Genomic DNA, 27,228 nt, shown 5'->3' with positions numbered 1-27,228 from the left:
TAACTCTGTGTCTAACTTTTGGACCAACTGTCAGACTGTTTTCTACAGTGGCTATACCATTTTACATTCGCACCAGCAAAGAATTAGGGTTCCATTTTGATGCTTATCAATACTTATTTTTATTTCTGTCTTTCTTTTAGTTATAGCCATCTTAGCGGATATGACATAGCATTTCATTGTGGTTTTTGTTTTTTTGGGGGGTGCAGGGGATGGAGTCTCGCTCTGTTGCCCAGGCTGGAGTACAGTGGCACAGTCTCGGCTCACGGCAACCTCTGCCTATTGGGTTCAAGTGGTTCTCCTGCCTCAGCCTCCTGAGTAGCTGGGATTAAGGTGCCTGCCACCAAGCCTCACTAATTTTTGTACTTTTAGTAGAGATTGGGTTTCGCCACGTTGGCCAGGCTGGTCTTGAACTCTTAACCTCAGGTGTTCCACCCACCTTGGCCTCCCAAAATGCTGAGATTACAGGTGTGAGCCACTGTGCCTGGCCAATTTGTTTGTTTTTAATGACCATGCTTTTTACAATTAGGGTGCTATTCAGGCTCAGAATTCTAAGCCTAAACATTATGTAGTAGCAAGAAGTGAATGACCACTGGAAAATGACCCGTATGATTACTTTTAAGTAGTAATACAAAAGGGAACTCATTTTGTTTATGGCATCCCTCATGTGTACAAAACAAGCATATAATAAAAGAACACTATAGGTTATCCCATCCATTAGTCACCCCAAAACATAGTTCATGTTACTTAAGATCATTTTGGATCTAAAAATTTATCCTTTGAAGAGTGCTATCTCATGATTGATTATCTCCCTTTATGCCATTTCTGAAGTACATGATGAGTCCATATCCTTGCTGGGCAATTTGTCTCTTTGTTTTTCACATATTATGTAATTTTATTTTCTTTGAAACTCTGCCACAATTCACATCAAATACTTCTATATTTGGACCATCATTTTTCTCTTCTCTACCACTTTTTCTACTTGCTAAATTCTTTTTTAAATAAGTTTTATTATGTATATTTAAGGTATACAACATGTTATGGAATACATATAGATAGTAAAAATGTTACTTTAGTGAAGCAAATTAACATAGCCATCATCTCACAGTTGCCCATTTCTTTGTTTTTGTTGCAAGAGCAGCTAAATTCTACTCCTTTAGCATGAATTCCACATACAATACAATTGTATTACCTAGTGTCCTCATGTACATTATTTCTCTAGGCTTGTTCATCCTACATATCTGCTACTTTGTATCCTCGGACCTACATCTCCCTGTTTTCTTCCCACTGACCACTACCCCTAGTAACTACTGTTTTGTTCTCTCTGTATATTTGAATTTTTTTCAGATTCCACATAAAATGAGATTATGCAATATTTTTCTTTCTGTGTCTGTCCTGTAGCACCTAGCGTAATGTCCTCCAGGCTTATCCGTGTCACGGCAAATGGCAACATCTGATTCTTTTTTAGGAATGAATAATATTCCATTATATATATGTACCACTTGATAATATTCAATATCTTTATCCATTCATTAATCAATAGACACTTACTTGTTTCCATATGTTGGCTATTGTGAATAATGCTGCAATGAATATGAGAAACTAGATATCTTTATAAGGTGGTGATTTCATTTCTTGTAAATATGTATCCAGAAGAGGGATTGCTGGGTCATATGGTAGTTGTATTTTTAACCCCTTTAGAAACCCCATACTATTTTCTATAATAGTTGTACCAATCTATATTCCCACCAACAGTGTAAAGAGTTCTCTTTTCTCCACACCCTCACCAACATTTGTCATCTTTTGACTTTTTGATATTAGCCACCCTAATGGGTACGAGGTGGTATCTCACAATGGATTTGATTTGCATTTCCCTGATGATTAATGATGTTGATAATGTTGAGCACCTTTTGATGTACCTGTTGGCCATTTTAATGTCTTCATTGGAGAAATGTCTATTCTGATTTTTTGCCCATTTTTAGATTAGGCTGTTTGTTTTTCCACTTTTGAGTTGTATGAGTTCTTTATAAATTTTGGATGGTTAATCCCTTTTCAGATATATAGTTTGCAAATATTTGTTCCCAATACATAGTTTGCTATTTCATTTTATTGGTTGTTTCCTTTGGCATACAGAAGCTTTTTCATTCGATGTAGTCCCATTTATTTACTTTTGCTTTTGTGGACTGAGCTTTTGGTATGATATTCAAAAAGTCATGACCAAGGCATTGTCCAGGAGTTTTCTCCCTATGTTATCTTCTAGGAATTTTATAGTTTTTGGTCTTATATTTAGGTCTTTTTCATTTTGAGTTTATTTTTGTGTATGGTGTAAGATAATAGTCCAATATCCTTCTTTTGCATTTGGAAATCCAGTTTTCCCAGAACCATTAATTTAAGAGACCATTATTTTCCTATTGTGTCCTGTTGGTGCTTTCGTCAAAAATTAGTTGACCATACATGGTTTGGATTTATTTCTGGGCTCTATATTCTGTTCCACTGGCTTGTGTGTCAGTTTTTATGTCAATATCATACTGTTTTATTTCTATAGCTTTGTAATATAATTTGAAATCAGGAAGTGTGACACCTCCAATTTTGTTTTTCTTTCTCAGTATTGTTTTGGCTATTTGGGTCTTTTATGTTTTATTAAAATATTAGGATGGTTTTTTCTGTTTCTGTGAAGAATGCCAGTGGAATTTTGATAGGTATTGTACTGAATCTGGATATGCTTTAGGTAGTATGGACATTTTAACAATATTACTTCTTCCAATCCAGGAGCATAGGATATCTTTCCATTTATTTGTATTTTCTTCAGTTTCTTTCATCAGTGGTTTATAGTTTTCAGTGTACAGATCTTTCACCTCCATGGTTAAAGTTATTTCTCTGTATCATTTTATGCTATAGTAAATGGGATTGTTTGCTGGATGTCTTTTTCAGTTAGGTCATTATTTGTATATAAAAATGCTACTGATTTTTGTATGTTGATTTTGTATCCTGCAATTTTACTCAATTCATATATTAGGTCTAACAGTTTTTTGGTGGAATCTTAGGAGATTCCAGAATTATGTCATCTGCAAATAGAGATAATTGTACTTCTTCCTTGCAGTAAGTATACTTTACAGTTCCTTGGAGAGGCATCTCATTGTAATTTTGATTTGCATTTTCCTAATGGCTAACAATGTTATGCGTCTTTTCATGTGATTATTGGCCATTTGTATGTCTTATTTGGGAAACGTCTATTCAAGTCTTTTACCATTTTCAATTGTGTTAATGGTCTTTTTATTGCTGAGTTGTACGAGTTTTTGGTATACTTCATATACAGGTCCCTTATCAGATTTATGATTTATGTATATTTGCCTCCATTCTGAGTTGTCTTCTCACTTTCTTGATGGTGTCTATTGAAGCACGAAAGTTTTAGATTTTGATGTTCAGTTTATAAATTTTTTCTTTTGTTACTTGTGCTTTTGGTATTATATCTAAGAAGTGATTGTTTAATCTAAGTGCATGAATACATATGCCCATGTGTTCTTCTAAGAGTTTGATTATTTTAGCTTTTGCATCTAGGCCCTTGATCCACTTTCAGCTAAATTTTTGTACATGGCGTGAGATAAGGGGTCCAATATCATTCATTTGTACAGGGACATCCAGTATTCCAGCACCATTTGTTGAAAAGACTATTCCTTCCCAATTTATTTGTCTTGCCACCCATGTGAAAAGTCAATTGACCATAGATATATAGGTTTATGAGACTCTCAACTCTACTCCATTGATCTGTATGTCTTCATGCCAGTATCACATTGTCTTGGTTACTGTATCTTTCAAGTAAGTTTTAAAATCTAAAAGTGTGAGTCCTTTGACTTTTTGTTTCTCATCTTGAAGATCATTTTGACTATTTTAGGTCTCTTGTATGTCCATATTAATTTTAGAATCAACTTGTCCATCTCTCCAAAATTAGTAGCTGAGTTTATTTTAGGGATTGCATTGAATCTGTCAATCAATTTGGAGAGTATTGCAATCTTAACAAGATTGTATTCCAACTCCTGTATATAAGTTGTCTTTCCTTTATTTGTATCTTCTTTAATTTCTTTCAGCAATGTTTTGTAGTTTTAAGTGTAAAAGACTTACACTTATTTTGATACATTTATTCCTGTTTTATTCTTTTTGATATTATTATAAATGAAATTATTTTCTTAATTTTTGATTTGTTCAATGTTAGTGTGTAGAAATACAGCTGAGTTTTGTATATCAATCTTATGGCCTGTAACCTTGTTGAACTTGTTTATTATAATAGCTTTTTTATGAATTTCTTAAAATTATCTGTATATGAGATTTTGTCACCTGCAAACAGGGATAATTTTACTTTTTTCTTTACAGTCTGAATGCCTTTTTATTTCTTTCTCTTACCTGATTGCATGTCTAGAACCTCCAGTACATTGTTAAACAGAAGTGGTTAAATAGAGAGCCAATATCCTTGTCTGATTCCTGGTGTTAAAAGTAAAACATTCAGTCTGTTACCATTACTGTGTTGGCCGTGCATTTTTTGTTAAGTGTCCTTTTATCAGTTTGAGGAAGTTCCCTTCTATTTCTAGTTTGTCGAATGTTTGTTAAGTGGCATGAAAGCATGTTGGATTTTGTCAAATGCTTTTTGTCTATTGAGATAATTGTGTGATTTTTGTCTTTTATTCTATTAAAATAGTATATTATATATATTGATTTTTGGATGTTAATCCAATCTTACATTATTGGGATAAATGCCATTCAGTCATGGTGTGCATACCTTTTTAAATATTGCTGGATTTAGTTTACTAGCATTTTTGAGAATTTTTGCATCTATATCCATAAGGATCTATAGCTTTCTTGTGATATAATTGGTTTTGGTGTCAGGGCAATGCTACCCTCATAGAATGAGCTGGGAAGCAGTCTCCCCTTTTTTTATTTTTAAGAGTTTGTTAAGGACTGACATTTTAAAAAAGAGTCTTCTTTAAACATTTGGTGAATTTCACCAGTGAAGCCATCTCTTGCTGAGATTTTCTTTGTGGAAATATTTTTAATTATTAATTTAACCTCTCTAATTATTATAACTTTATTCTAATTTTAAAATTCTCCTTGAGTTGTTTTAATACTTGCTTTATGACTTAACACATGGTCTATAATTGTTACCTAATTTTTTGGCATACCATTATTCATAATATTCCTTTATAATCTTATTTCTACAAAGTTTGTAGTTAAAGCCCCTCTTTTGTTTCTTATCTTAGTGATTTGAGACTTCTCTCTTTTTCTCTTGGCAAAACTAGCTAAAGGATTACCAGTTTTACCTTTTCAAAAAACAAATTTTTGTTTTGTTGATTTTCTCTATTGCTTTCTGTTCTCTAGTTTGTTTATTCTCCCTCTAGTCTTTATTATGTCCTTTCTGTTTGCTTTAGGTGTAGTTTGCTCTCCTTTTTCTAGTTTCTTGAAGTGGAGGGTGAGGTTATTGATTTGAGACCTTATTCCTTATTTTTCCTTTTTAATGTAAGCATTTATAGCCATACATTTCTTTCTAAGTGCTGCTTTTGCTGCATCCATTGTATTTTGGTATGTTGTATTTTGTTTTCATTCAAAGTATTTTCTAATTTCCCTTTGATTTCTTCTTTAACTCTTAGTTTGTTAGAAGTATTGTTTTATTAACAAATATTTGTGAATTTCCCAAACTTTTTGGTTATTCTTTCTAATTCTATCCCATTGTGTTTGGAGAATTTTTTTTTATCATATGAGCCCTCTTAAACTTATTGAGACTTTTTTTTTGACCTAACGTATGGGCTATCCTAGGGAATGCTTCTTGTGCTCTTGAAAAATATATATATTCTGCCATTAGGTGGAGTGCTCTATAGATGTCTGTTAGGTCTAGTTGGTTTATAGTGTTGTTCAAGTCTTCTACTTTCTTGTTAATCTTCTGTCTAGTTGCTCTATTACAGAAAGTGGGATGTTGAAGTCTCCACTATTTTTATTGTTGAATTATCTATTTCTCCTTTCAGTTCTCTCAACCTTTGCTTCATATGTTTTAGGGATGTGTTATTAGCTGTATGCTTATTTATAATTGTTATATTTTCTTTTTTTAATATCAAATAATATTTTATTGTATAGATATATCACATTTTGTTATCCATTAACCAATTGATGTATATTTTGTTTTTTCCCCTTTTTGGCTTTTATAAAAATGCTGCTATGAATATTTGTTGTACAAAGATTTTTTTTAAGTTTATTTTATTTTATTTTATTTTTATTATACTTTAAGTTTTACAGTACATGTGCACAACGTGCAGGTTTGTTACATATGTATACATGTGCCATGTTGGTGTGCTGCACCCATTAACTCTTCATTTAACATTAGGTATATCTCCTAATGCTATCCCTCCCCCCTCCCCCCACCCCACAACAGGCCCCGGTGTGTGATGTTCCCCTTCCTGTGTCCAAGTGTTCTCATTGTTCAATTCCCACCTATGAATGAGAACATGCGGTGTTTGGTTTTTTGTTCTTGAGATAGTTTGCTGAGAATGATGGTTTCCAGCTTCATCCATGTCCCTACAAAGGACATGAACTCATCATTTTTTATGGCTGCATAGTATTCCATGGTGTATATGTGCCACATTTTCTTAATCCAGTCTATCACTGATGGACATTTGGGTTGGTTCCAAGTCTTTGCTATTGTGAATAGTGCCGCAATAAACATACGTGTGCATGTGTCTTTATAGCAGCATGTTTTATAATCCTTTGGGTATATACCCAGTAATGGGATGGCTGGGTCAAATGGTATTTCTAGTTCTAGATCCTTGAGGAATCTCCACACTGTCTTCCACAATGGTTGAACTAGTTTACAGTCACTCCAACAGTGTAAAAGTGTTCCTATTTCTCCACATCCTCTCCAGCACCTGTTGCTTCCTGACTTTTTGATGATTGCCATTCTAACTGGTGTGAGATGCTATCTCATTGTGGTTTTGATTTGCATTTCTCTGATGGCCAGTGATGATGAGCATTTTTTCATGTGTCTGTTGGCTGCATAAATGTCTTCCTTTGAGAAGTGTCTGTTCATATCCTTCGCCCACTTTTTGATGTGGTTGTTTGTTTTTTTCTTGTAAATTTGTTTGAGTTCATTGTAGATTCTGGATATTAGCCCCTTGTCAAATGAGTAGATTGCAAAAATTTTCTCCCATTTTGTAGGTTGCCTGTTCACTCTGATGGTAGTTTCTTTTGCTGTGCAGAAGCTCTTGAGTTTAATTAGATCCCATTTGTCAATTTTGGCTTTTGTTGCCATTGCTTTTGGTGTTTTAGACATGAAGTCCTTGCCCATGCCTATGTCCTGAATGGTATTGCCTAGGTTTTCTTCTAGGGTTTTTATGGTTTTAGGTCTAATATTAAGTCTTTAATCCATCTTGAATTGATTTTTGTATAAGGTGTAAGGAAGGGATCCAGTTTCAGCTTTCTACATATGGCTAGCCAGTTTTCCCAGCACCATTTATTAAATAGGGAATCCTTTAATTGTTATATTTTCTTATTGGTTTGACCCTTTGCCATTATAAAATATTGTTATTTATCTCTAGTAACTCTTTTTTTAAAAAAAACTGTTTTGTCTGACATGAATAGCTACTTCAGCTCTCTTTTGCTACTGTTTGCATGGTGTAATATAAATACTTTTTCCATTTTTTTACTTTAACCCAGTCATGTCTTTGAATCTAAAGTATGTCCCTTGTAGACAGCATAAAATTGGATCATGTTATTGTATCCATTCTACTGATCTCTGCCTTTTGATTGGAGTGTTTAGTCCACTTACATTTAATGTAACTAGTGATAAACTAGGATTTACATTTGCCTTTTCTGTATTTGTTTTCTATATGCCTTCTGTCCTTTGTATTCCCCTATTCCTTCTTTACTGCCTTCTTTTGTGTTAAATAAGTAAATATTTTCTTTCTTTTTAAAAAATGTTTGTGGGTACATAGTAGATGTATATATTTATGGGATACATGAGATGTTTTGATACAACATGAAATTAGAATATCATGGAGAACGGAGTATCCATCCCCTAAAGCATTTGTCCTTTGAGTTACAAACAATCAAATTACATTCTTTAAGTTATTTAAAAATATACAATTAAGTTCTTATTGACTATAGTCACCCTATTGTGCTATCAAATAGTAGGTCTTATTCATTCTTTCTAATTTTTTGTAAACATTAACCATTCCCACCTTCCCCTGAACCCTCTGCTACCCTTCCCAGCTTTTAGTAACCATCATTCTACTCTCTATGACCATGAGTTAAATTATTTTAATTTTTAGATCCCACAAATAAGTGAGAAAATATGACATTTGTCTTTCTCTTCCTGGCTTATTTCACTTAACATAATGATGTACAGTTCCATCTATGTTGTTGCAAATGACTGGATCTCATTCTTTTTTATGGTTGAACAGAACTCCATTGTGTGTCCACATTTTTTTAATCCATTCATCTGCTGATGGACACTTAGATTGCTTTCAAATCTTAACTATTGTAAACAGTGCTACAACAAACATAAGAGTGCAGATATCTCTTCAAAATACTAATTTCCTTTCTTTTGGGAATATACTCAGCAGTGGGATTGCTGGATTTGTATATTGCACTTATACACTCTTGGTTGGAATTCCACCAACTGGGTACAAGTGTTCCCTTTTCTCCACATCCTCACCAGCACTTGTTATTGCCTGTCTTTTGGATATATGCCATTTTAACTGATAAGATGATATCTCATTATAGTTTTGGTTTGAACTTGTCTGATGATCAATGATGTTGAGCACCTTTTCATGTGCCTGTTTGCCATTAGTATGTTTTCTTTTGATAAATATCTTTTCAGATATTTTGCCCATTTTTTGGTCAGATTATTAGATTATTTCCTGTGGAGTTGTTTGAGCTCTTTATATATTCTGGTTATTAATCCCTTGTCAGAGGGGTAGTTTGCAAATATTTTCTCCCATTCTGTGGTTTATCTCTTCACTTTGTTGTATCCATTGCTGTGTAGAAGCTTTTTAATTTGATGTGATCCCATTTGTCCATGTTTGTTTCGATTGCTTGTGCTTTTGGGGTATTGCTAAGAAATCTTTGCCTAGACCAATGTCCTGGGTATTTTCCCCAATGTTTTCTTGTAGTAATTTCATAGTTTGAGGTCTTAGATGTAAGTTAAACAAATATTTTCTAATGTACCATTTTAATTATCTTGTCATTTCTTTCACTATACAATTTTTTCAGTTATTTTCTTAGTGGTTGCCGTGGGGATCACAATTAATATCTTAATTTGTAACAATCTAGTTTGGATTACTATCAACTTAATTTCCATAGTATACAAAAACCTTGCTCCATATAGCTTTGTTCCCTACCCCTTCATTTGTGTTATTGTTGTCCTACTAATTACATCTTTTCATATGATAAGCCCATCAATGCAGTTTTATAATTTTTGCATTATGCCATTGTCTTTAAATGAGATAGGAGAAAAAAGAGTTACAAACATACATTTATACTATCTTTCATATTTACTTATAAAATTTTCTTTATTGGTTCTCTTTATTCTTCATGTGGATTCAAATTGCTCCCTAGTATCCTTTCATTTCAGCCTGAAGGCTTTTCTTTCGTATTTCTTATAGGACAGGTCTACTGGAAACAAATTTTCTCAGTTTTGTTTATTATTTAAGAATGTCTTAATTTTTCATTTTTGAAGTATAGTTTCACTGGATATAGAATTCTTGGTTCATAGTCTTTTCCTTTTGGTAGTGTGGATATATTATTCAGCTGTTTTCTAGCCTTATAGTTTCTGATGATGGAGCTGTTAATCTTATTGAGGGTTACTTTTATATAATGAGTTACATCTCTGTTGTTGTTTTCAAGATTTTCTCTTGTCATTATCTTAGGACAGTTTGATTATAATGTGTCTAGATGTGGATCTCTTTCAGTTTATCCTACTTGTAGTTTATTGAGCTCCTTTAATGTGTAGATTAATGTTTATTTTAATCAAGTATGGGAAGTTTTCAACCATTATTTCTTCAAATATTCTTTCTGACCCTTTGTCTCCTTTTTTACTGAGAATCCTCATTATGCATATGTTTGTATGCTTGATGGTATCCCACATGTTACTGAGACTTTGTTCATTTTTCTTCATTCCTTTTACTTTCTGTTCCTCAGACTAGATGTTTTGAATTGATCTATCTTCAAGTTCAATGATGCTTTTTTCTGCCTTTTCAAGCATGCTGTTGGGTACCCTAGTGAATTTTTTATTTCTGTTACTATACTTTTCAATTTTTGAACTTCTATTTGGTTCTTTTAAATAATTTCTTTCTCTTTATTGATATTATTTATTTGGGAGACAGCCTTCTCATATTTTCCTTTCAGTCTTTAGATATGATTTCCTTTAGTATTTTGAATGTATGTACAATAGTTCATTTAAATACTTTGTCTAGTAAGTCCAACATCTTGGCTTATTCAGGGACAGTTTCAATTGACTGTTTTTTTCATATATGGAGCATCCTTTACTGTATCTTTGCACGTCTTATGAATTTTTGTTGAAAACTGAATGTTTTAAATAATATAATGTGGAAACTCTGGAAATCAAGTCTATCCCCTCACCCCACCATCTAATGTTTGTTGTCGTTTCTGTTTGTTGCTATTATTGTTGTTACTGCTATTTGCTGTTCAGTGACTTTCCAGAACTAATTCTTTAAAGTCTGTCTTTTTGGGGGGGTTTGGCATCTGAAGGTTCTGCTCAGTTAACTTAGTTGTCAGCTAATGGGACAGAGATTTCCTTAAAAGCCTGAACCAATAAATCTTCCAGCCTTTGCTGAGGAGCTCTATGTGCATGTGAGGGATGCCTTCAATCCTCTAACAGGGATTTTACTTAGTTTTCATTTTCCACTTACACAGAGCTTCAAAATCTGCTAGAGGTGAGAGCCTTCTCAGTTCTTTCCCAGACATTCATACAGTAATGTGTTTGTGTGTGTGTGTGTGTGTGTGTGTGTATGTGTATGTGTTGCATACGTTCTAGATGTCTATGAATATGTACAAGCTTTTCAAAGCCTTCTGGGAGCATCTCATTCCCAAGCTTATCTCATTAAGCTTTTTGCTCAGCTTCTTGTTAGCTGCAAGTGTTATCACCACCTGAAGCAATTGCCATGTTAAACAATTACTGCTGACTTTTCCCCACAAATATCCCTGCGGGTAAAGGCTGTTCTCAGTAAACAAGTTCTGAGTCAGGTCAAATAAAGACAAGTTCTGTGAATGGAGGTTTCCATGGAACTGCTAAACAGGTCAAACAGTGACAATTCTCTGGGGATAGAGCTTTTGGGGAGTTCCAAACTCATTCTTCCTCTGCAAGTGGCTGCTAGGCTGCTGATTTTCACAGCTACCCCAGAGATGGAGAGAGGGAGATGCAAATAAGGTATGAATGGCTGACCTTTTTTAGGGAGTTTCTCTCACCTGTTTATATGCTACCTCTGCACTTTTATAAATGCCACAAAATGTATGAGCAGCTTCTACAGAAAGTTTGCATCTAACTTTGCAGAAATTGTGTGGAACATAAAAAACACAATAAAAACCAGAACTGAAAAAAAAAAAAAAGCCATAGATCTTGCCGTTTTTCCTGAGATTCAACTACAGTTGAATAAATACTCATTGGATTATTGTAAGCCTTTGGTTAATTTCTAGAATTCTGAAAAAGTTGATTTTGACAATTTTTGCTAGTATTCTCGCTGCTTTTATGGAGGCGCAAATTTTCAGTGATCTACTCTGCCAATCTGGAACTTCCTTCCTCTTCTCTTTACTTTTTCTTTTATTTCTCTGTGTCCAAGGTAATAGGGAATGTAAGTCAAACTTACAAACTGATATGAGACAAAATATTTCCACAGTATATAATGAATATTTCATATTTGTTCTGTTTTCTTCTGCATGGATCTTCTTTCTTCTACTCTGCCTCTGCTAGGAAGGATGTAATAGGTGTTTTGTATAAATAAAAATATGCTACATATTTCAATGTCAAGGAAATGAAGAAAACCTTTATAACGTTAAAAAATTAAAACAGCACCATCACTACCATGACCTGTCGTCTTGGAATGTAAGCAAGATATGTGTTGCTATGTAACTTCCTTTAAACAAGGACTTTCTTTTTGACTACTCTCTAGCATATTAAGGGTTGCTGAACCTCATTTTGCCAATATTTAATGTTGTCAATTGACGAGCAAGTGATCCAGATAACCTTAGAGGCTCATTTCTACTCCCTTTCTGGCAAGGAGGTGGCTGAGCTGGTCTGAATTAGCTCAATGGAAGACAAGACTGGTGCCAGAAGTTGAATTCTGAGTCTCCCTCTTGGTATCAAGGCCACTTCATTTACCGGGAAGCTTCATTGTTACAAAGTCACCAAGATATTCTCTGCCGCCTTTCACTAAAAAATATGCAGAGTGTATGAAGTTGGGGTGATCCACTGAAACACTATAGGCTTGACCTAAGCACATCTCTCAGGGAATCATGTTGCTTTGATACTTCTGGGATTCCATATTTTCCCCCCACAAATAACCCTATTTTGTAAATATACTCCCTGGCACTAGTGAAGTATGTGTCTGTGCCCCATTTGCATGATATTAATTATAAGAGCTAAACATCAATGAAGGAAAGGAAGCCTTGGTAATGAAGTTGTTTATCTTCCAAATTCATCTTAATGAATTTGGAAATGTATTTTTCAAGCATCTAATCTTTACCTCTTACCCATATGTAATTTCCATCTTTTCTTTTTCATGGCATTGAATATGAAGACTCAAAGGCTCTCATTACCCCCATTTATTTCAGACCAATGAGCTTGTCACTCTAGTAAAACTGTCACAGACGAGAATGAAAGCTATAAAAATGTTCCATGATAATAAGCCATGTGAATAAGTACTGAGATCAAGCATAATAAAGTAGCCTGTATAAGTCAGCTGTCCCTCAGATTAATACTATGCAGTAAACAGAATTATGGCAATTTAGAAATCTTAGCAGTTGGTTTTTATGTTTGACTCTCTTGCTTTAGTAGGTCTCTCATTTAACATGCTTTAATTAATATTCTAACAAATTGAATCTGCTTCCTTTCTTGCTGTGTGTCTATGTGTGTGTGTGTATACACACATATATATAGATATACATACACACATATATATACATATATATCTACATATATACATATATATCTATACACATATATACACATATATGAAGATATATATACATATATATACATATATATATAGAGAGAGAGATATATATATGCAGGACTTGTTGGGAAGGTGTGCCCTCAATCTAGAGATGTATGGAGGTATCCACAGCACCCTCACAGAGAGATAGTGGGGCTACTTGAAACCTCCAGCAGGATAGAATCCTGACTGCTCTAGTATTGGCAATTTTGCCAGCTGGCACATTTTCTCCTCAGTATTTCTCCAAATCTGATAATGATGCCACCGTCAAAAACATTTAACATCTCTACTGTCCTAGGAGTTAAGCAGTTAAACAGAGCATGTCTCACCTTGGTGTTTTTAATTAAAGAAAAATATTTGTGATATAAAAAGCCGGTATTTATTGAGAGCCTTCTATGCGCTATGCAGCCTTCAACATTCTATTATTTTATCCTCAAAACAGCCCTGCAAAGTGAGTTTTATTTCCCATGTTTTCCATTATGGAAACTAAAAATTAGAGATAATAATAAAATTATCTGTAATCTCACCGACAGGAAATGTTGGACCAAGATTAACAACAACAACAACAAGAAAAAACACCCAGATTTATTCAGCTGTGAAAGAAGCAGGCAATTGTCATTATATGATGCTAGATGGTAGATACCAACCACTTACAGCAATGCCATCTGACACCCATCTGAGAGTCACAACTGCACAGTGACACCAGGTGATAAATCTCATCATTCTAATTGCAGAAGTTGAGGAAATAAAAGATAGAAAATGTGTTCTTTGGTTACCATGCGTTAATTTCTGTTAATACAGAATGCTTAAAATGAGAGGAATAAAAGTGTGATGAAGTGTCCTCAGGCAAGAAATTAAAGGCAAGTCCACTAACAGATCATGATAAATTTAGGAACTCCTGCAACTTAGAGCATCTTCTTCTCCTACCACAGGGTAAGAGCTGACAGGCTGGCTCTGCTTGTTAATTACACTCTCTCCCATTACTTTTTATGACTAAAAGACTTGTTCGATAACCTTCAAAGATATACTTAAGCCATTAAAAGATTATTAATGTCCCAAGTCCTGGGTGTTCGAGACTCTCCTGCTGAGGTCCTAGCTTTGAGTCCCACTGGTATTTACTTAGTTCCCTAATCTCCTAATTAAAAGACAACTTCAAAAAGCATTGCACAGCTGGAGGCTTCAGGAAGGGCTCCAGGGATAGACAGGCTGAGCTGAGGGGGAAAAAAGTAAGGAATGCAGTTTCTTTTTGTGAATCCAACCTCAGATTGACCTCTAGTCAATGAAACAAAATGTCAGATACTATCATATAGATCAAAAATCAATATTTGGCTTGCAAAGCATTAAAAAGAAGTCTGTCCCAAACAGTTATTTGAGTTCCTGACTCTGCCTCTCTAGCTCCTACCACTCACTGGGTAACACTCAAGCTGTCAGAAGGGCAATTGACAATCATTCCTTGGTAATGAGAAAATAGATTGTGCTTATATTGCAACTTTCAGTCCCACCATAATAATCTATTTTTAGTTAATGGTCACACTCTTCATTAATGACCACTAGTGCATCAAGGGTAGTATGTTAGTTCGATCTTGAAAATGGCAAATTTGAGGTGCTCAGGAGGAAGTCTCCAGAAAGTACTTAGGTATATACGTAGGGAACTCTGGACTCTAGGGGCTGCTGATACAGAGAACAGTCATCTGTATGGGAAACCAAATACAGCATGCTCTCACTTATAAGTGGGAGCTAAATGATGAGAACACATGGACACCTAGAGGGGAACAGTGCACACTGGGGTCTGCTGGAGGGTGGAGGGTGGGAGGAGGGAGAGGAATGGGAAAAATAACTAATGGTTACTGGGCTTAATACCTGGATGATGAAATAATCCATACAACAAATCCCCATGACACATGTTTACCTATGTAACAAACCTGCACACCCTGAACATGTACCCCTGAACTTAAAAGTTAAAAAAAAAGACATTTTAAAAACGAAAAACAGAAAGAGTCATCTGTATGGATATAGTTTGGGATACAAAGCTTGTGCATGAAACCACACAATATATTGGTTGGCCTCTTCTGCAGTAGCCTTATTCACCACTTCCACCATGTATCCTAAGCATCAGCTCTATTATTTACTATACCAATACAGAAAATCCTGCACTTCTTTTATTTTTATTATTATTATACTTTAAGTTCTAGGGTACATGTGCACAACATGCAGGTTTGTTACATATGTATACATGTGCCATGTTGGTGTGCTGCACCCATTAACTCGTCATTTACATTAGGTATATCTCCTAATGCTATCCCTCCCTGATCCCCCCACCCCACGACAGGCCCTGGTGTGTGATGTTCACCTTCCTGTGTCCAAGTGTTCTCACTGTTCAATTCCCACATATGAGTGAGAACATGCAGTGTTTGGTTTTTTGTTCTTGAGATAGTTTGCTGAGAATGATGGTTTCCAGCTTCATCCATGTCCCTACAAAGGACATGAACCCATCCTTTTTTATGGCTGCATAGTATTCCATGGTGTATTATGTGCCACATTTTCTTAATCCAGTCTATCACTGATGGTCATTTGGGTTGGTTCCAAGTCTTTGCTATTGTGAATAGTGCCGCAATAAACATACATGTGCATGTGCCTTTACAGCAGCATGATTTATAATCCTTTGGGTATATACCCAGTAATGGGATGGCTGGGTCAAATGGTATTTCTAGTTCTAGATCCTTGAGGAATCTCCACACTGTCTTCCACAATGGTTGAACTAGTTTACAGTCCCACCAACAGTGTAAAAGTGTTCCTATTTCTCCACATCCTCTCCAGCACCTGTTGTTTCCTGACTTTTTAATGATCGCCATTCTAACTGGTGTGAGATGCTATCTCATTGTGGTTTTGATTTGCATTTCTCTGATGGCCAGTGATGATGAGCATTTTTTCATGTGTCTGTTGGCTGCATAAATGTCTTCTTTTGAGAAGTGTCTGTTCATATCCTTCACCCACTTGTTGATGGGGTTGTTTGTTTTTTTCTTGTAAATTTGTTTGAGTTCTTTGTAGATTCTGGATATTAGCCCTTTGTCAGATGAGTAAATTGCAAAAATTTTCTCCCATTTTGTAGGTTGCCTGTTCACTCTGATGGTAGTTTCTTTTGCTGTGCAGAAGCTCTTTAGTTTAATTAGATCCCATTTGTCAATTTTGGCTTTTATTGCCATTGCTTTTGGTGTTTTAGACATGAAGTCCTTGCCCATGCCTATGTCCTGAATGGTATTGCCTAGGTTTTCTTCTAGGGTTTTTACGGTTTTAGGTCTAATGTTTAAGTCTTTAATCCATCTTGAATTAATTTTTGTATAACGTGTAAGGAAGGGATCTAGTTTCAGCTTTCTACATATGGCTAGCCAGTTTTCCCAGCACCATTTATTAAACAGGGAATCCTTTCCCCATTTCTTGTTTTTCTCAGGTTTGTCAAAGATCAGATGGTTGTAGATGTGTGGTATTATTTCTGAGGGCTCTGTTCTGTTCCATTCGTCTATATCTCTGTTTTGGTACCAGTACCATGCTGTTTTGGTTACTGTAGCCTTGTAGTAGAGTTTGAAGTCAGGTAGCGTGATGCCTCCAGCTTTGTTCTTTTGGCTTAGGATTAACTTGGCAATGCAGGCTCTTTTTTGGTTCCATATGAACTTTAAAGTAGTTTTTTCCAATTCTGTGAAGAAAGTCAATGGTAGCTTGATGGAGATGGCATTGAATCTATAAATTACCTTGGGCAGTATGGCCATTTTCACGATATTGATTCTTCCTATCCATGAGCATGGAATGTTCTTCCATTTGTTTGTATCCTCTTTTATTTCATTGAGCAGTGGTTTGTAGGTCTCCTTGAAGAGGTCCTTCACATCCCTTGTAAGTTGTATTTCTAGGTTTCTTTTTTGTTTTTTTTTTTTGAAATGGAGTCTCACTCTGTCGCCCAGGCTGGAATGCAGTGGCGCGATCTCAGCTCACTGCAAGCTCCGCCTCCCGGGTTCACGCCAGTCTCCTGCCTTAGCCTCCCGAGTAGCTGGGACTACACGGTGAAACCTCATCTCTACTAAAATAAATAAATAAATAAATAAATAAATAAATAAATAAAAGGTATTTTATTCTCTTTGAAGCAATTGTGAATGGGAGTTCACTCATGATTTGGCTCTCTGTTTGTCTGTTATTGGTGTATAAGAATGCTTGTGATTTTTGCACATTGATTTTGTATCCTGAGACTTTGCTGAAGTTGCTTATCAGCTTAAGGAGATTTTGGGCTGAGACGATGGAGAAAACCCCACACTTTTTAAAGCTTTACTGATGCTATAGTTTTGTCTGAATTGTTTTTATCTTCTTTCTCTTCCAGGTGAACTCTTACTTATCCTCTAAAGACCAGCTTAGACCAACATCCTTCCACATCCTTCCATTAGGCCATTTATAACAATTCAGTATCACTATTGTGAGCTCCCTGAGAGTATACTCCTCTGGCTTCTGCCCATACCCCTTTCTGTATAAGTAGGGGCTAGGCTGGGCTGACATCCATGTAAGGATGGGTTTCCATGTGCCAGCTTCTTTCAACAACAAGGAAAAGATCCTTATTGTTCACTTAATGCAAGATTTGGCTCACTCCTGTCCAGCACTTAGTAGAGGCCAAACTAGTTGTCATTCTTGAAAGACTCCTGAGAGTTTCTAGTGAAGACATCTAAGTAAACTCTTATGTTGAGAAGAGAAACATGAACACAAGCACAATCTAATGATTAGCATTATTTTATTAAGATGTTTTGTCTTCTAATGTAGAGACTCTTTTTTTTTTTTGGAAAAGTAATGCCGAAGATAGTCTTTTTATTTTCACACAGTTCTCTGTATTTGAACCTTCAGCTAAGCCAGGACTTTCAGACAATTAAAGATGTTGAGTCACTTGTTCTGGGGTATTTTATTTTGTCTTGTTTTGCTTTGCTTGTATTGATTTACCTCCTACACGACTCTGCAACTTGTCAACCCTGAGGTTTATATATACCTCACCGGCCCTCACTTCAGGGGCAGCCACATATCAGGAATTACGTGTTTTCTGTAATAGGGCAATTCTCTTTTATCCCTCTACAGTCAATATATTTGAGCTCATGAAGCTCTCTTTGAAGTCAGTTTGAGTCTCACATTTGGAAGCAAGATACCACTGAGAAGAATCTAAACTACAGCCTTTATGTGAAACTCACTTAAAAACCTACATTTTCTTATACACCTTTCTCTAGCAAAATAACAAGATAAAGAATTTCTTTACAATTAGAGTGTTACGCTAAAATGAATCGAGCTTAGGGAGGTCTACTTTGTAGAGAGTTAAAATAAGCTATTAAGTGGTTAATTATGACCTTTTAAGGAAGTTTCACTGAATTTCAGGTGTCAACGATATTTCTTTTACTTTTCTCAAACACTTATATCAATACATTTTTACCGTCTGCAGTTTTTTTCCTTTAAGCCAGAATTTTTAAAAATATCCCCAATGTAGGGATCAAAATAGTGTTGTGACTTAAATGTACAAAGCTATTAAACATGGACAAGTGAAATTAAACATGGACAAATGATTTGCTTTAAAAAAAAACTTTAGAAACATTTGAATGGTTTCTCAATCAACCATTAGTCTTCAACAACAAATGAATGTTGCTAAGAACTCTACACTGTTTTTTCTTGTTATGCACCAGTGTACAGTTAATGTGTTGGCTACACACACACACACAAACACACCAACATTCACACCAGACATTCACTTGCATGAGGAGATTGATAAGGGTCTTTGTCTTTTTGTTGAAAGAATTAGTTGGTACGTGAGTACTCGTCTAATGTGAATGGGCATCCCAGCCCTACCCTCTATGTCTATAGAGAGTGGTATGGGCAAAGGCAAAAGGAGCTGTTTAAATAGGAAACTTGTGAAAATGTGGGCATAAGCAATACGGCATTAGGGCTCAGGCACCAACATGCTGCATAGAGCTTGGCAGACAGTATTCTTCCCTTCTTCTGTGAAGCTTTGGCACTCTGGGAGCTACCAGTCAGGCTCCCTCAAGTGATTTCTAAGCAGTAGGCTTTAACAACGGGCCTTGAATTAAAGAATAAGTATCCCCAAAGGTTGGAGGTCAGGGAAGGACTTGGAGGTGTCTGTGGTCTTACAATTATGTACATGGCAGCTAAGAACCACTGAGTTGACATGAACTGATTTGCACCCATAAGCTTTGGAGGCCTGGGAGTAATCAAGGTGTAGTTGTGTTTCTAAACAGCAGTGAGTCTCTATCTTGGTTCTGGCCCAAACTGAAAATCTTAGTATTGGATTTGTTGGCCTTTGATATCTCTGGTGGGAGTTTTTAGACTCAAGAAAGTTGGTTAATATTAATTTAAACTTCCAAAAACTTATCAAAAATAAGACCTATTGGGAACTATCACTCCTGACGTTTGTTGCTAGAAACAGGGTCTAGAATGAAGGAGGTGGTCATACCCCCTTCATCCTACTCAGACACCATGGAGAGAACTGTGGACTGGACTGGCTTTCATACTCCAAAGGACTGTTAACAAGGGGGGCTACATCTAGGACTGGCATGGTACGAATAAGGAAGGTATGCCACAAGAGGAGTAACTTAAGGAATTGGAGACAGGTGGGAGAAGAATGATGTTAGGTGGATGATCATGGGTGACATGTTAACTATTGCTAAATATTTTGAGGGCTGTCAGATAATGAGGTCCATGCTCTGTGGCCACAAACCATGGAACTTGGAACCAAGGATGATGACTATTAGAAAGTAAACTGAGCTGCCACAAAATATAACGTTATATATGATAGGTAGTGAGTTTCCTGTCACTGATGGTGAGATTACATGCCCAGTTTTCAGATGTGTTGAAGAAAAGCTTGAAGGAGGGCCATTGAAAGCCCATAGAAATGTCTCTGTGAGAATTAGGAAAAGGTGCCCTCTCCACGTGGATGCAACTTCAAGCAAACAAGCACAGTTAGACTAATTTCCACACCCCCCCCCCCACTTCTCCCTTTTATAGGGCATCCGTGTGCAAGGCAGAACCTGCACAATTACACATGGCTGTGTCTGTGATCTTACCATGTTCTGTCCCAACAGCAACCAATTGCAAAAGAGAAAACCATACTGAATAAAAGTTCCCTCATAATTCAGGGGGAGGTGATGAGCTGTAGGAACTTTTTGAAAGAGCTTACTCTAAAAGTTAGATGTGTCCTTCCAAAAGCAGAAATAATTTGGGCCCTTTCCTTTGTGATTAAACTCACAACACCACATCACTGAAATGTATAAAGGGGTACTGTGATGTGCAGAATTTGCTTTAAAAGTTGTGATGCTTTTAGAAAATGTTTAGAAAATGTGATGCTTTTAGAAAATAATATGCTGAGCACTTTGCATGAATTATCATCTTAATCTCTACAGTAGTAGTATTATACCCATTTTACCGATGAAGCTTTCCTGAGATCACTTTACTAGAAAGCAGCAAAGGGGACATTTGATTGAGGTATGCCAAAACTCATGATCTTAATCATAACATAAAATTACCTTTTGTTTGTAAAGAAGAGAAGCAAGCTTTTGAAAGCTCTAACTCAGTGTTATGATTCTGCATTATAGTAGACCATTAGGAATTCCAAAATTGAGCTGGTGCGTAAGCCAGAATGTGATTACTCTGGTCTGAATGTTTGTATCTGCCCAAAAATTCATATGTTGAAACCCAGTCCCTAATGTGAGGGTATGACAGGGTGGGCCTTTAGGAGGTGATTAGGTCACGGGGGTGGAGCTCTTATGAATGGAATCAGTGCCCTTATAAAAGAGGCCCCAGAGAGATCCCTCATTCTTTCTACCATGTGAGGACAAGAAGGCACTAGACACTGAACTAAAGCAAGAAGGCACTAGATACTGAATCTGCCAGTGCCTTGATCTTGGTCTTCCTAGTCTCAAAACTGTGATAAATAAATATTTGTTGTTTATAAGTCACCCAACTTATGGTATTTTGCTCTAGCAGCCTGAATGGACTAAGACAGTGATGTAAATACCAAGTGACAAATCAGCTCTCCTGTCTGTCTCTCTGAGGATCTGATCACTCAGGCCTTAATTTATGTTCCTGTGCAACATTAAACTGAAGAAATGCAGAGGTGATTTTCAGAAAATCTGTTTGCACTGTTGTACTGACCTATAGGTCAGTTTGAATCTCACCTCTTCTCTGAAGCCTTAGCTAGATTACAACACCTGAAGTCGTTTCTCCCTCCATGGACGTCTTCAGCACTCGTGATTGGTACAGTTGACTTAGTAACTTATCAACACATCTATGTGAAAAATTTTTCATTTGAAATTTGAAATGGGCATTTAATTTTTATATTGTTTAAATGTCAGTGTGTTTATTTCTCATCTCCCCAGTTAAGTAGCAAGCTCCTTGAGAGCAGAGATCATAGCTTACACTTTAGAAACGGCCTCAACCCTGCCTTGCACAGTCAGTATTCCTTCTACACTGTTCACTGATTTTACAATGATTTCAATTCAGTATGCATACTGAACCAAGCCAAATTCTAAGCATGTTTTAGATTTAGAGTGAGTTTTTCAGGAGCCCCTGCTCAGTAAGTGTTTTTGTCATCATATCTTCTTTGGGAATTCTGTAAGTAGGGACCTAAAGCTCTTAATTATCAACTACAGTGGTTTTTCCTCCCTGTTCCTGTAACTAAAGTCTCAGACTGAAGTGTTTATTATCTTTAGCAGCTTCCTTAAACTCTCTCTGATGTGGACTGCCCTTCCCTATTTGTTCTTAGGTGACAACCCACTATTCTTGCTATAATGCTATCCATTAACTCCTTCTGAAAGGCAACAGGAAAAATACTATAATTTAGGATGTTGGGGTCAGATTTAGGTGAAAATTCTATCTCCACTTGGTAAAGTTATTGAGCATCCTAGATCTCCATTTTCTGATCTATAAAATATAGAGTAGCATATCCATCTCATAGGATTTATCTGAGGACAAAACAAATTAGTCAGGTAAAGTATCTGGCCTGACCCTTGGCCCACAGTAGATGGCAATAAATTTAAGCTTTTCCTCCTAAAATTTCTTCTCTTTCTCCCCTCCCCCTTTATTACCACTTTTCTTCTCCTTCCCTTCCCTAGATATAGATTTTCCTACATGTTCTGTCCCTGAGTGATCTCATGCATTTTACTCTCCCTGAAAATTATCCTAACTCTGGATTAGAGTTTTCAGTCCTGAGGACTGATAGGATTTTGTTCCTGGACTTTCAAAAATGAACATGTCCCAAGCTTACAGAATATCTGTCATCTTTCTCCTATCTCCCCACTCCTTAAAATGACTGTGTTCTGCTAATAGGGCCACAGTCGGGAACAAAATGTAAGCCACTGCTATCTGGCCACAGAGCCTGTGGAATCTTCTGCAGTACCTCTTGAGTCACCAGCACCATCACCTCCCACCTGCATGACTTCTGTGGTTTACAGGACCTCTTCCCACCTTCAGTGTCTCTTACCCAGTTCTTCTTGCTCATTGTACCTGGATTAAGCTTTCTAAAATCACATCTTAAACCACGTCACTTCCCTGCTCCGTATTCTTAAATAGTTCTCCATTGCCTATAACTAAGGTCTCAGCAACTTGGTCAAGGCCTCACCTTTGAGCCTTGACCTCTTTTTCAATTTTGTTCCCACCATACGATTACTCATTGTGCCAAGTACACACTTTGTACTCTGCTGCATTTGTGTCTTTTGTTCCTGCTGTTTCCTTCTAAGTCCTCCAATCTCTCCTTGCTGAACTCTTTCTCATCCTGAAAGACCCAGCTTGAAGTTGTTGACACTTATTGGTAAAACTGGCTCCTTCCTTGAGCCCCACCCCACCCAACCGTTTTTCAAGTTCCTCCCTTGACATCTGTGCCCAGACCTCTCCCCAGCTCCTGCTGCAGCGCTGCTTCCCACACTCCACAGAACACTCTAGGTCAGCAGCTTCGAAACGGTGTGATCACAGAACACCTCAAAAATTAAAATGTGGAATAAAGTACACAGTGCAGAATGAACTGGCAAGCCAATTAATCCCTGAAAGAAAGATCAGAATTTAGCCCATACCCTTTTATAAACTTAGAAATGACTTCACTAAGTCATTTAGATCTTTGTGTGAGGTGCATTATCTTGTTTCTCCTAGATTTTGCTTTCATTGCAGCACAACATAAAATTTCATCTCATGAAATGAGATGTATATAAAACAGCAAAAAGAAAATAACTTTTTTGTTCTTTTGTTTTGATTTGTTTTAGAAAATAATGCTTCCTCTTCTCTTTGAAGTACTCAGTCTTTTTACTTCTTTGATTTAGGTGCCATCTAAGAACTACAACACTCAGCTTTTTATTAAAACTTCCATTTTTCAGCCAGAGAGCCGTAGAGAATAAAGTTTATGTATTATTAATGTTTAATATGCAATAAGGGATGAATAACATTACAAATACATGCTGAATTTATCAGACACAGGCCAGCAATCATTACAGATGAGATATATTAATGATGGTAAATAATGTTTATGTGTCCCACTCACTCATGCATCCAGTGGCCTTTCCATGCAGTTTCCTGCCTTCTCAATGTGGCATAATTTCACACAGGGACATGATTGCATAATAACAAAGACGATGTGTACATTTAGTGTTTTCTTACATATAGTGCAGCTTAGATTAAAAAGTCAATACAGTGATTATTATTCTTGCTGTAGTATACTCATTTAACATCTCATGAAATCCAGGGTTCCACAGAAGGCAGCTTGAAAACCTTGCCCTAGTATGCTTGCATCCATTCACATAATTTCAGTTATCACTTGCCAAGCCACAAATCAGACATCTTCCAGGAAAATTTTCCTTGCCAATACTAATTCGAACAGTTCTCAATTTTGTATCTCTGTGGCTCCTGGCAGTGCTCAATATATACTTGTGGAAGAAAAGATGGAAAGGAGGAGAAGAATGAGGGATATTAAATAATTCTTACAGCATTTCTGTATATGTAGTGTCTATCGTGAAAGTGATAAAAGGGAAAGTTCAAAAAAATCATTTAGCATAAAATTCCTTGTTCAAATTAAATATGAAAATAGTTTTAATTATTAATGTTAAGGGTCTGTTGCATTAAAATAGGCTTTTAAGTGAGATTTTATAAGTGGAATATGTGCTATTGTTAAGAAACATAATCAAAAATTACCAAAATGGTTAACTAAGATACTAAAATAGTTATTAAAATATTACTGTTATTAAAATAATGACTAAGATAGTAAATTGTTTTTGTTTTTCAAATAATTACTAATTAAAAGACCATAGTCTAGATATGTTCTTTTGCTGCATTTGTAATTTTTTAAATTCCCAATTTACTTCCTGATTTTTCCCCATTTGGGTTTCATTCTTCCTTGTGCCAAAACATCTAGTCTGTTCAGTTAAAAAGGGCAAACTGGAAAGCTGATGGAATTTTATTAGTTGTTGGTGTCTTATTGTTAATTTTGGTCCTTACATATGTTTGCCAGCTTTGGGACCTAAATACAACCTAGAGTTTCTCTCTGAATCATAGGGAATCTATGGTTTCTGCCCATGGATTTAATTATTATACATTATAGCAGGTAAGTCATTTTGAAGTAGCTACTGATAATTACCTTGCTATTGCTCTGTGACTAATGTCACTTATTGCTTCTTAATAAGGACAGATTATCCTGATATTAGTGTAGTTTATAGGGTTTGATTTCAAGAAAACTTACGTTTCTCTCTTTTCTTCCTGCCTACCTTGGTGCTCTGATAGTTTCAAAGAAAGCATGGAGAAATCATCATACTCCGACTGGCTAATAAATAACAGCATTGCTGAGCTGGTTGCTTCAACAGGCCTTCCAGTGAACATCAGTGATGCCTACCAGGATCCGCGCTTTGATGCAGAGGTAGGAGGAGCCCCTCTGGTTGCAATCCTAAGGTTCAATTATCACACTGTTGAAAATAGTTGAAACACAAAAAGGAACATTTACCAGCAATTCTTTTGCATCCTTCCCCTGTGATCTTATTTTTAGCATTGCCAACTGTTGACTCTAAGTTAGAAAAACTTGTCTAACTCTACCATGATTTGTAGCAAGATGGTTATCCTTAGTCTGATGCTCTTTTATGATTGGGTATATTTTATATTAAACTATGAACTATTTAATAAAAAGTGTATATAATACAGTTATTTCCCAATAGACCCTAAAACAACTACCATATTTATAAAAATTGTTCCCAAGAAACAGTAAATTTGTTGGTGTTATTGTTTAATGTTAATTATCTAGGCACACTGTGTTGATATACAGAATATATTAAAACAATTTTGAAGTTTACATTCTAAGGTAGTGTAGAGTATCATACAGATAAATTCACATAAACTGATAATGTCTCTATGTACATATGTGTACTCTTTCTATATATATATACTCATATATACATATTGAATATACACATTCATTAAATACAAGGTTTCCTATTGAAGATTGCCCAGCTGAGCTCTGAAGAGTAGCAGGCATTTTTTTGGTGAGGAAGGGTAAGGAGATATGTGTTCCAGGCGAAGCTGAGCAGGCATGGGGAGTTGGGGAAGTGAGATGATCTAATGTGGCTGAAGGGCCATGATCCATAAAACTGGAGAGGGAAGCAGGGACCAGATCACCAAAAAACTCTGAAAGGCATGTTAAGAAATTGGAGTATTTGTTCTGTGCAATGGGGAACCATTGAGTTTTAAATGGGGGAGAAGCAAGAGTTATATTTTAGAATGATCACACTGGCTACAAAGCAAGGGATAGGTTAGTAATGATAACAACTGAACAGTTAACCTTCAACCCTGAGAAGTAGATGTCATCATTCCCATTTTACAGAAATTGAGAGCTGCTCTATGGCTTTGGAGGCAGACAAAGATTCAGTCCTACTACCTCTCAGACTCCACAGCCCATACTCTTAATCCTGCCCTGTGCTGTCTCCATTGTCTGTTGCCAGGACATGGTGACGGCAGGGAGGCTGGGGTCCAAGTCTAATTTACAACTTCAGTCAGATCATCTTTGCAGATCTCTGCAGGAAAACCTTATATTCCCAAGCTTACCACCTCCCTGTAGCTGCCTAGAACTCTCTTCCCCAGGCTACATTTTCCATGTATTTTCTATTCCTTCTTGAGGTTAGAGGCTCCTAAATCCTTAAATGAACTCCTAGTCTGGGCTGGGTGCCTTTCCAGCTGCTCCCTTGGCTATCGTAACACTGACTACCCTCTAGTTCTCCTCAGTTTTTATACATTAAATCTGAAATTTGACTTACCTTTCCTTGGGAAAGTTCACAGTTAAAAGTTCTTTGGTTCTCCTCTGGTAAGGTAGAACACTACTAACTTGGTTATATGACTGGAGCACTGAAAATGATTTACAGATGTCAACCATTTATGTACTTTTCCATTGTGGTTGAGTTAGGACTGATTTTATGTCAGAGAAGTTAGTCTCTTCTCCCCTTTAGGCCATTGAACTCCAAACGGTCATGCAACCAGAACCACAGACGATGGCTCCCTTTTACTGGGGACCCTTAGATAGGCCTCTGAGGGAGATCTGACTGCCATCTTCCCAAAATAGTGCCCCCTGTCAGCAGGAAGCAGTTAAGATCCGTCTTTGCCCCTATTCTAATGGCAGTTAGATGTACCTCTTTGGAGAAGGAACGACAGACTAAATACTAAAAAGTATTACAGTTTTATCTTTCTTTTAAAAAAAATTTCATCTAAGTGCTTATTTTCCTTCAAACCATTAATTAGAGCTCTTTTCTTTATAAACATAACACACATAACACATATATGATTATATAGACAGAGAGAAGAAAATCTAGTAGTTGTAAGATTTTTCATTTGCCAATCTAATTGGATTATTGGCCTCTGGGTGTAGCCCTTTAAGAGCAAGGCTAGGAAAGCTTGTGTTTTCTAGGGCCTAACAAACAGGTACAGCTGGAAGACAAAAACAGATTTTGAGAGGGATCTACCTGCCTCTAATTTCTGAGGTTCCATGAGGAAA

The 27,228-nt window shown here is 36.3% G+C and overlaps 1 protein-coding gene across 2 annotated transcripts in view; it reads left to right on the top strand.

Annotated features, from left to right (window-relative positions):
- PDE11A (phosphodiesterase 11A) overlaps positions 1–27,228 on the top strand; it is a 466,208-nt gene that overhangs the window by 215,873 nt on the left and 223,107 nt on the right. For both annotated transcript variants that reach the window (XM_054478305.1, XM_054478303.1), the window contains exon 6: positions 24,981–25,113. In XM_054478305.1, coding sequence (XP_054334280.1) covers positions 24,981–25,113 — 133 coding nt within the window. The remainder of the gene's footprint in view (positions 1–24,980; positions 25,114–27,228) is intronic.

Source organism: Pongo pygmaeus, chromosome 11 (genome assembly GCF_028885625.2).
Source record: "Pongo pygmaeus isolate AG05252 chromosome 11, NHGRI_mPonPyg2-v2.0_pri, whole genome shotgun sequence".
Classification (NCBI taxonomy): domain Eukaryota; kingdom Metazoa; phylum Chordata; class Mammalia; order Primates; family Hominidae; genus Pongo; species Pongo pygmaeus.
The sequence above is the reverse complement of the archived record's forward strand: the minus strand, read 5'-3'. Positions and strand labels throughout refer to the sequence as shown.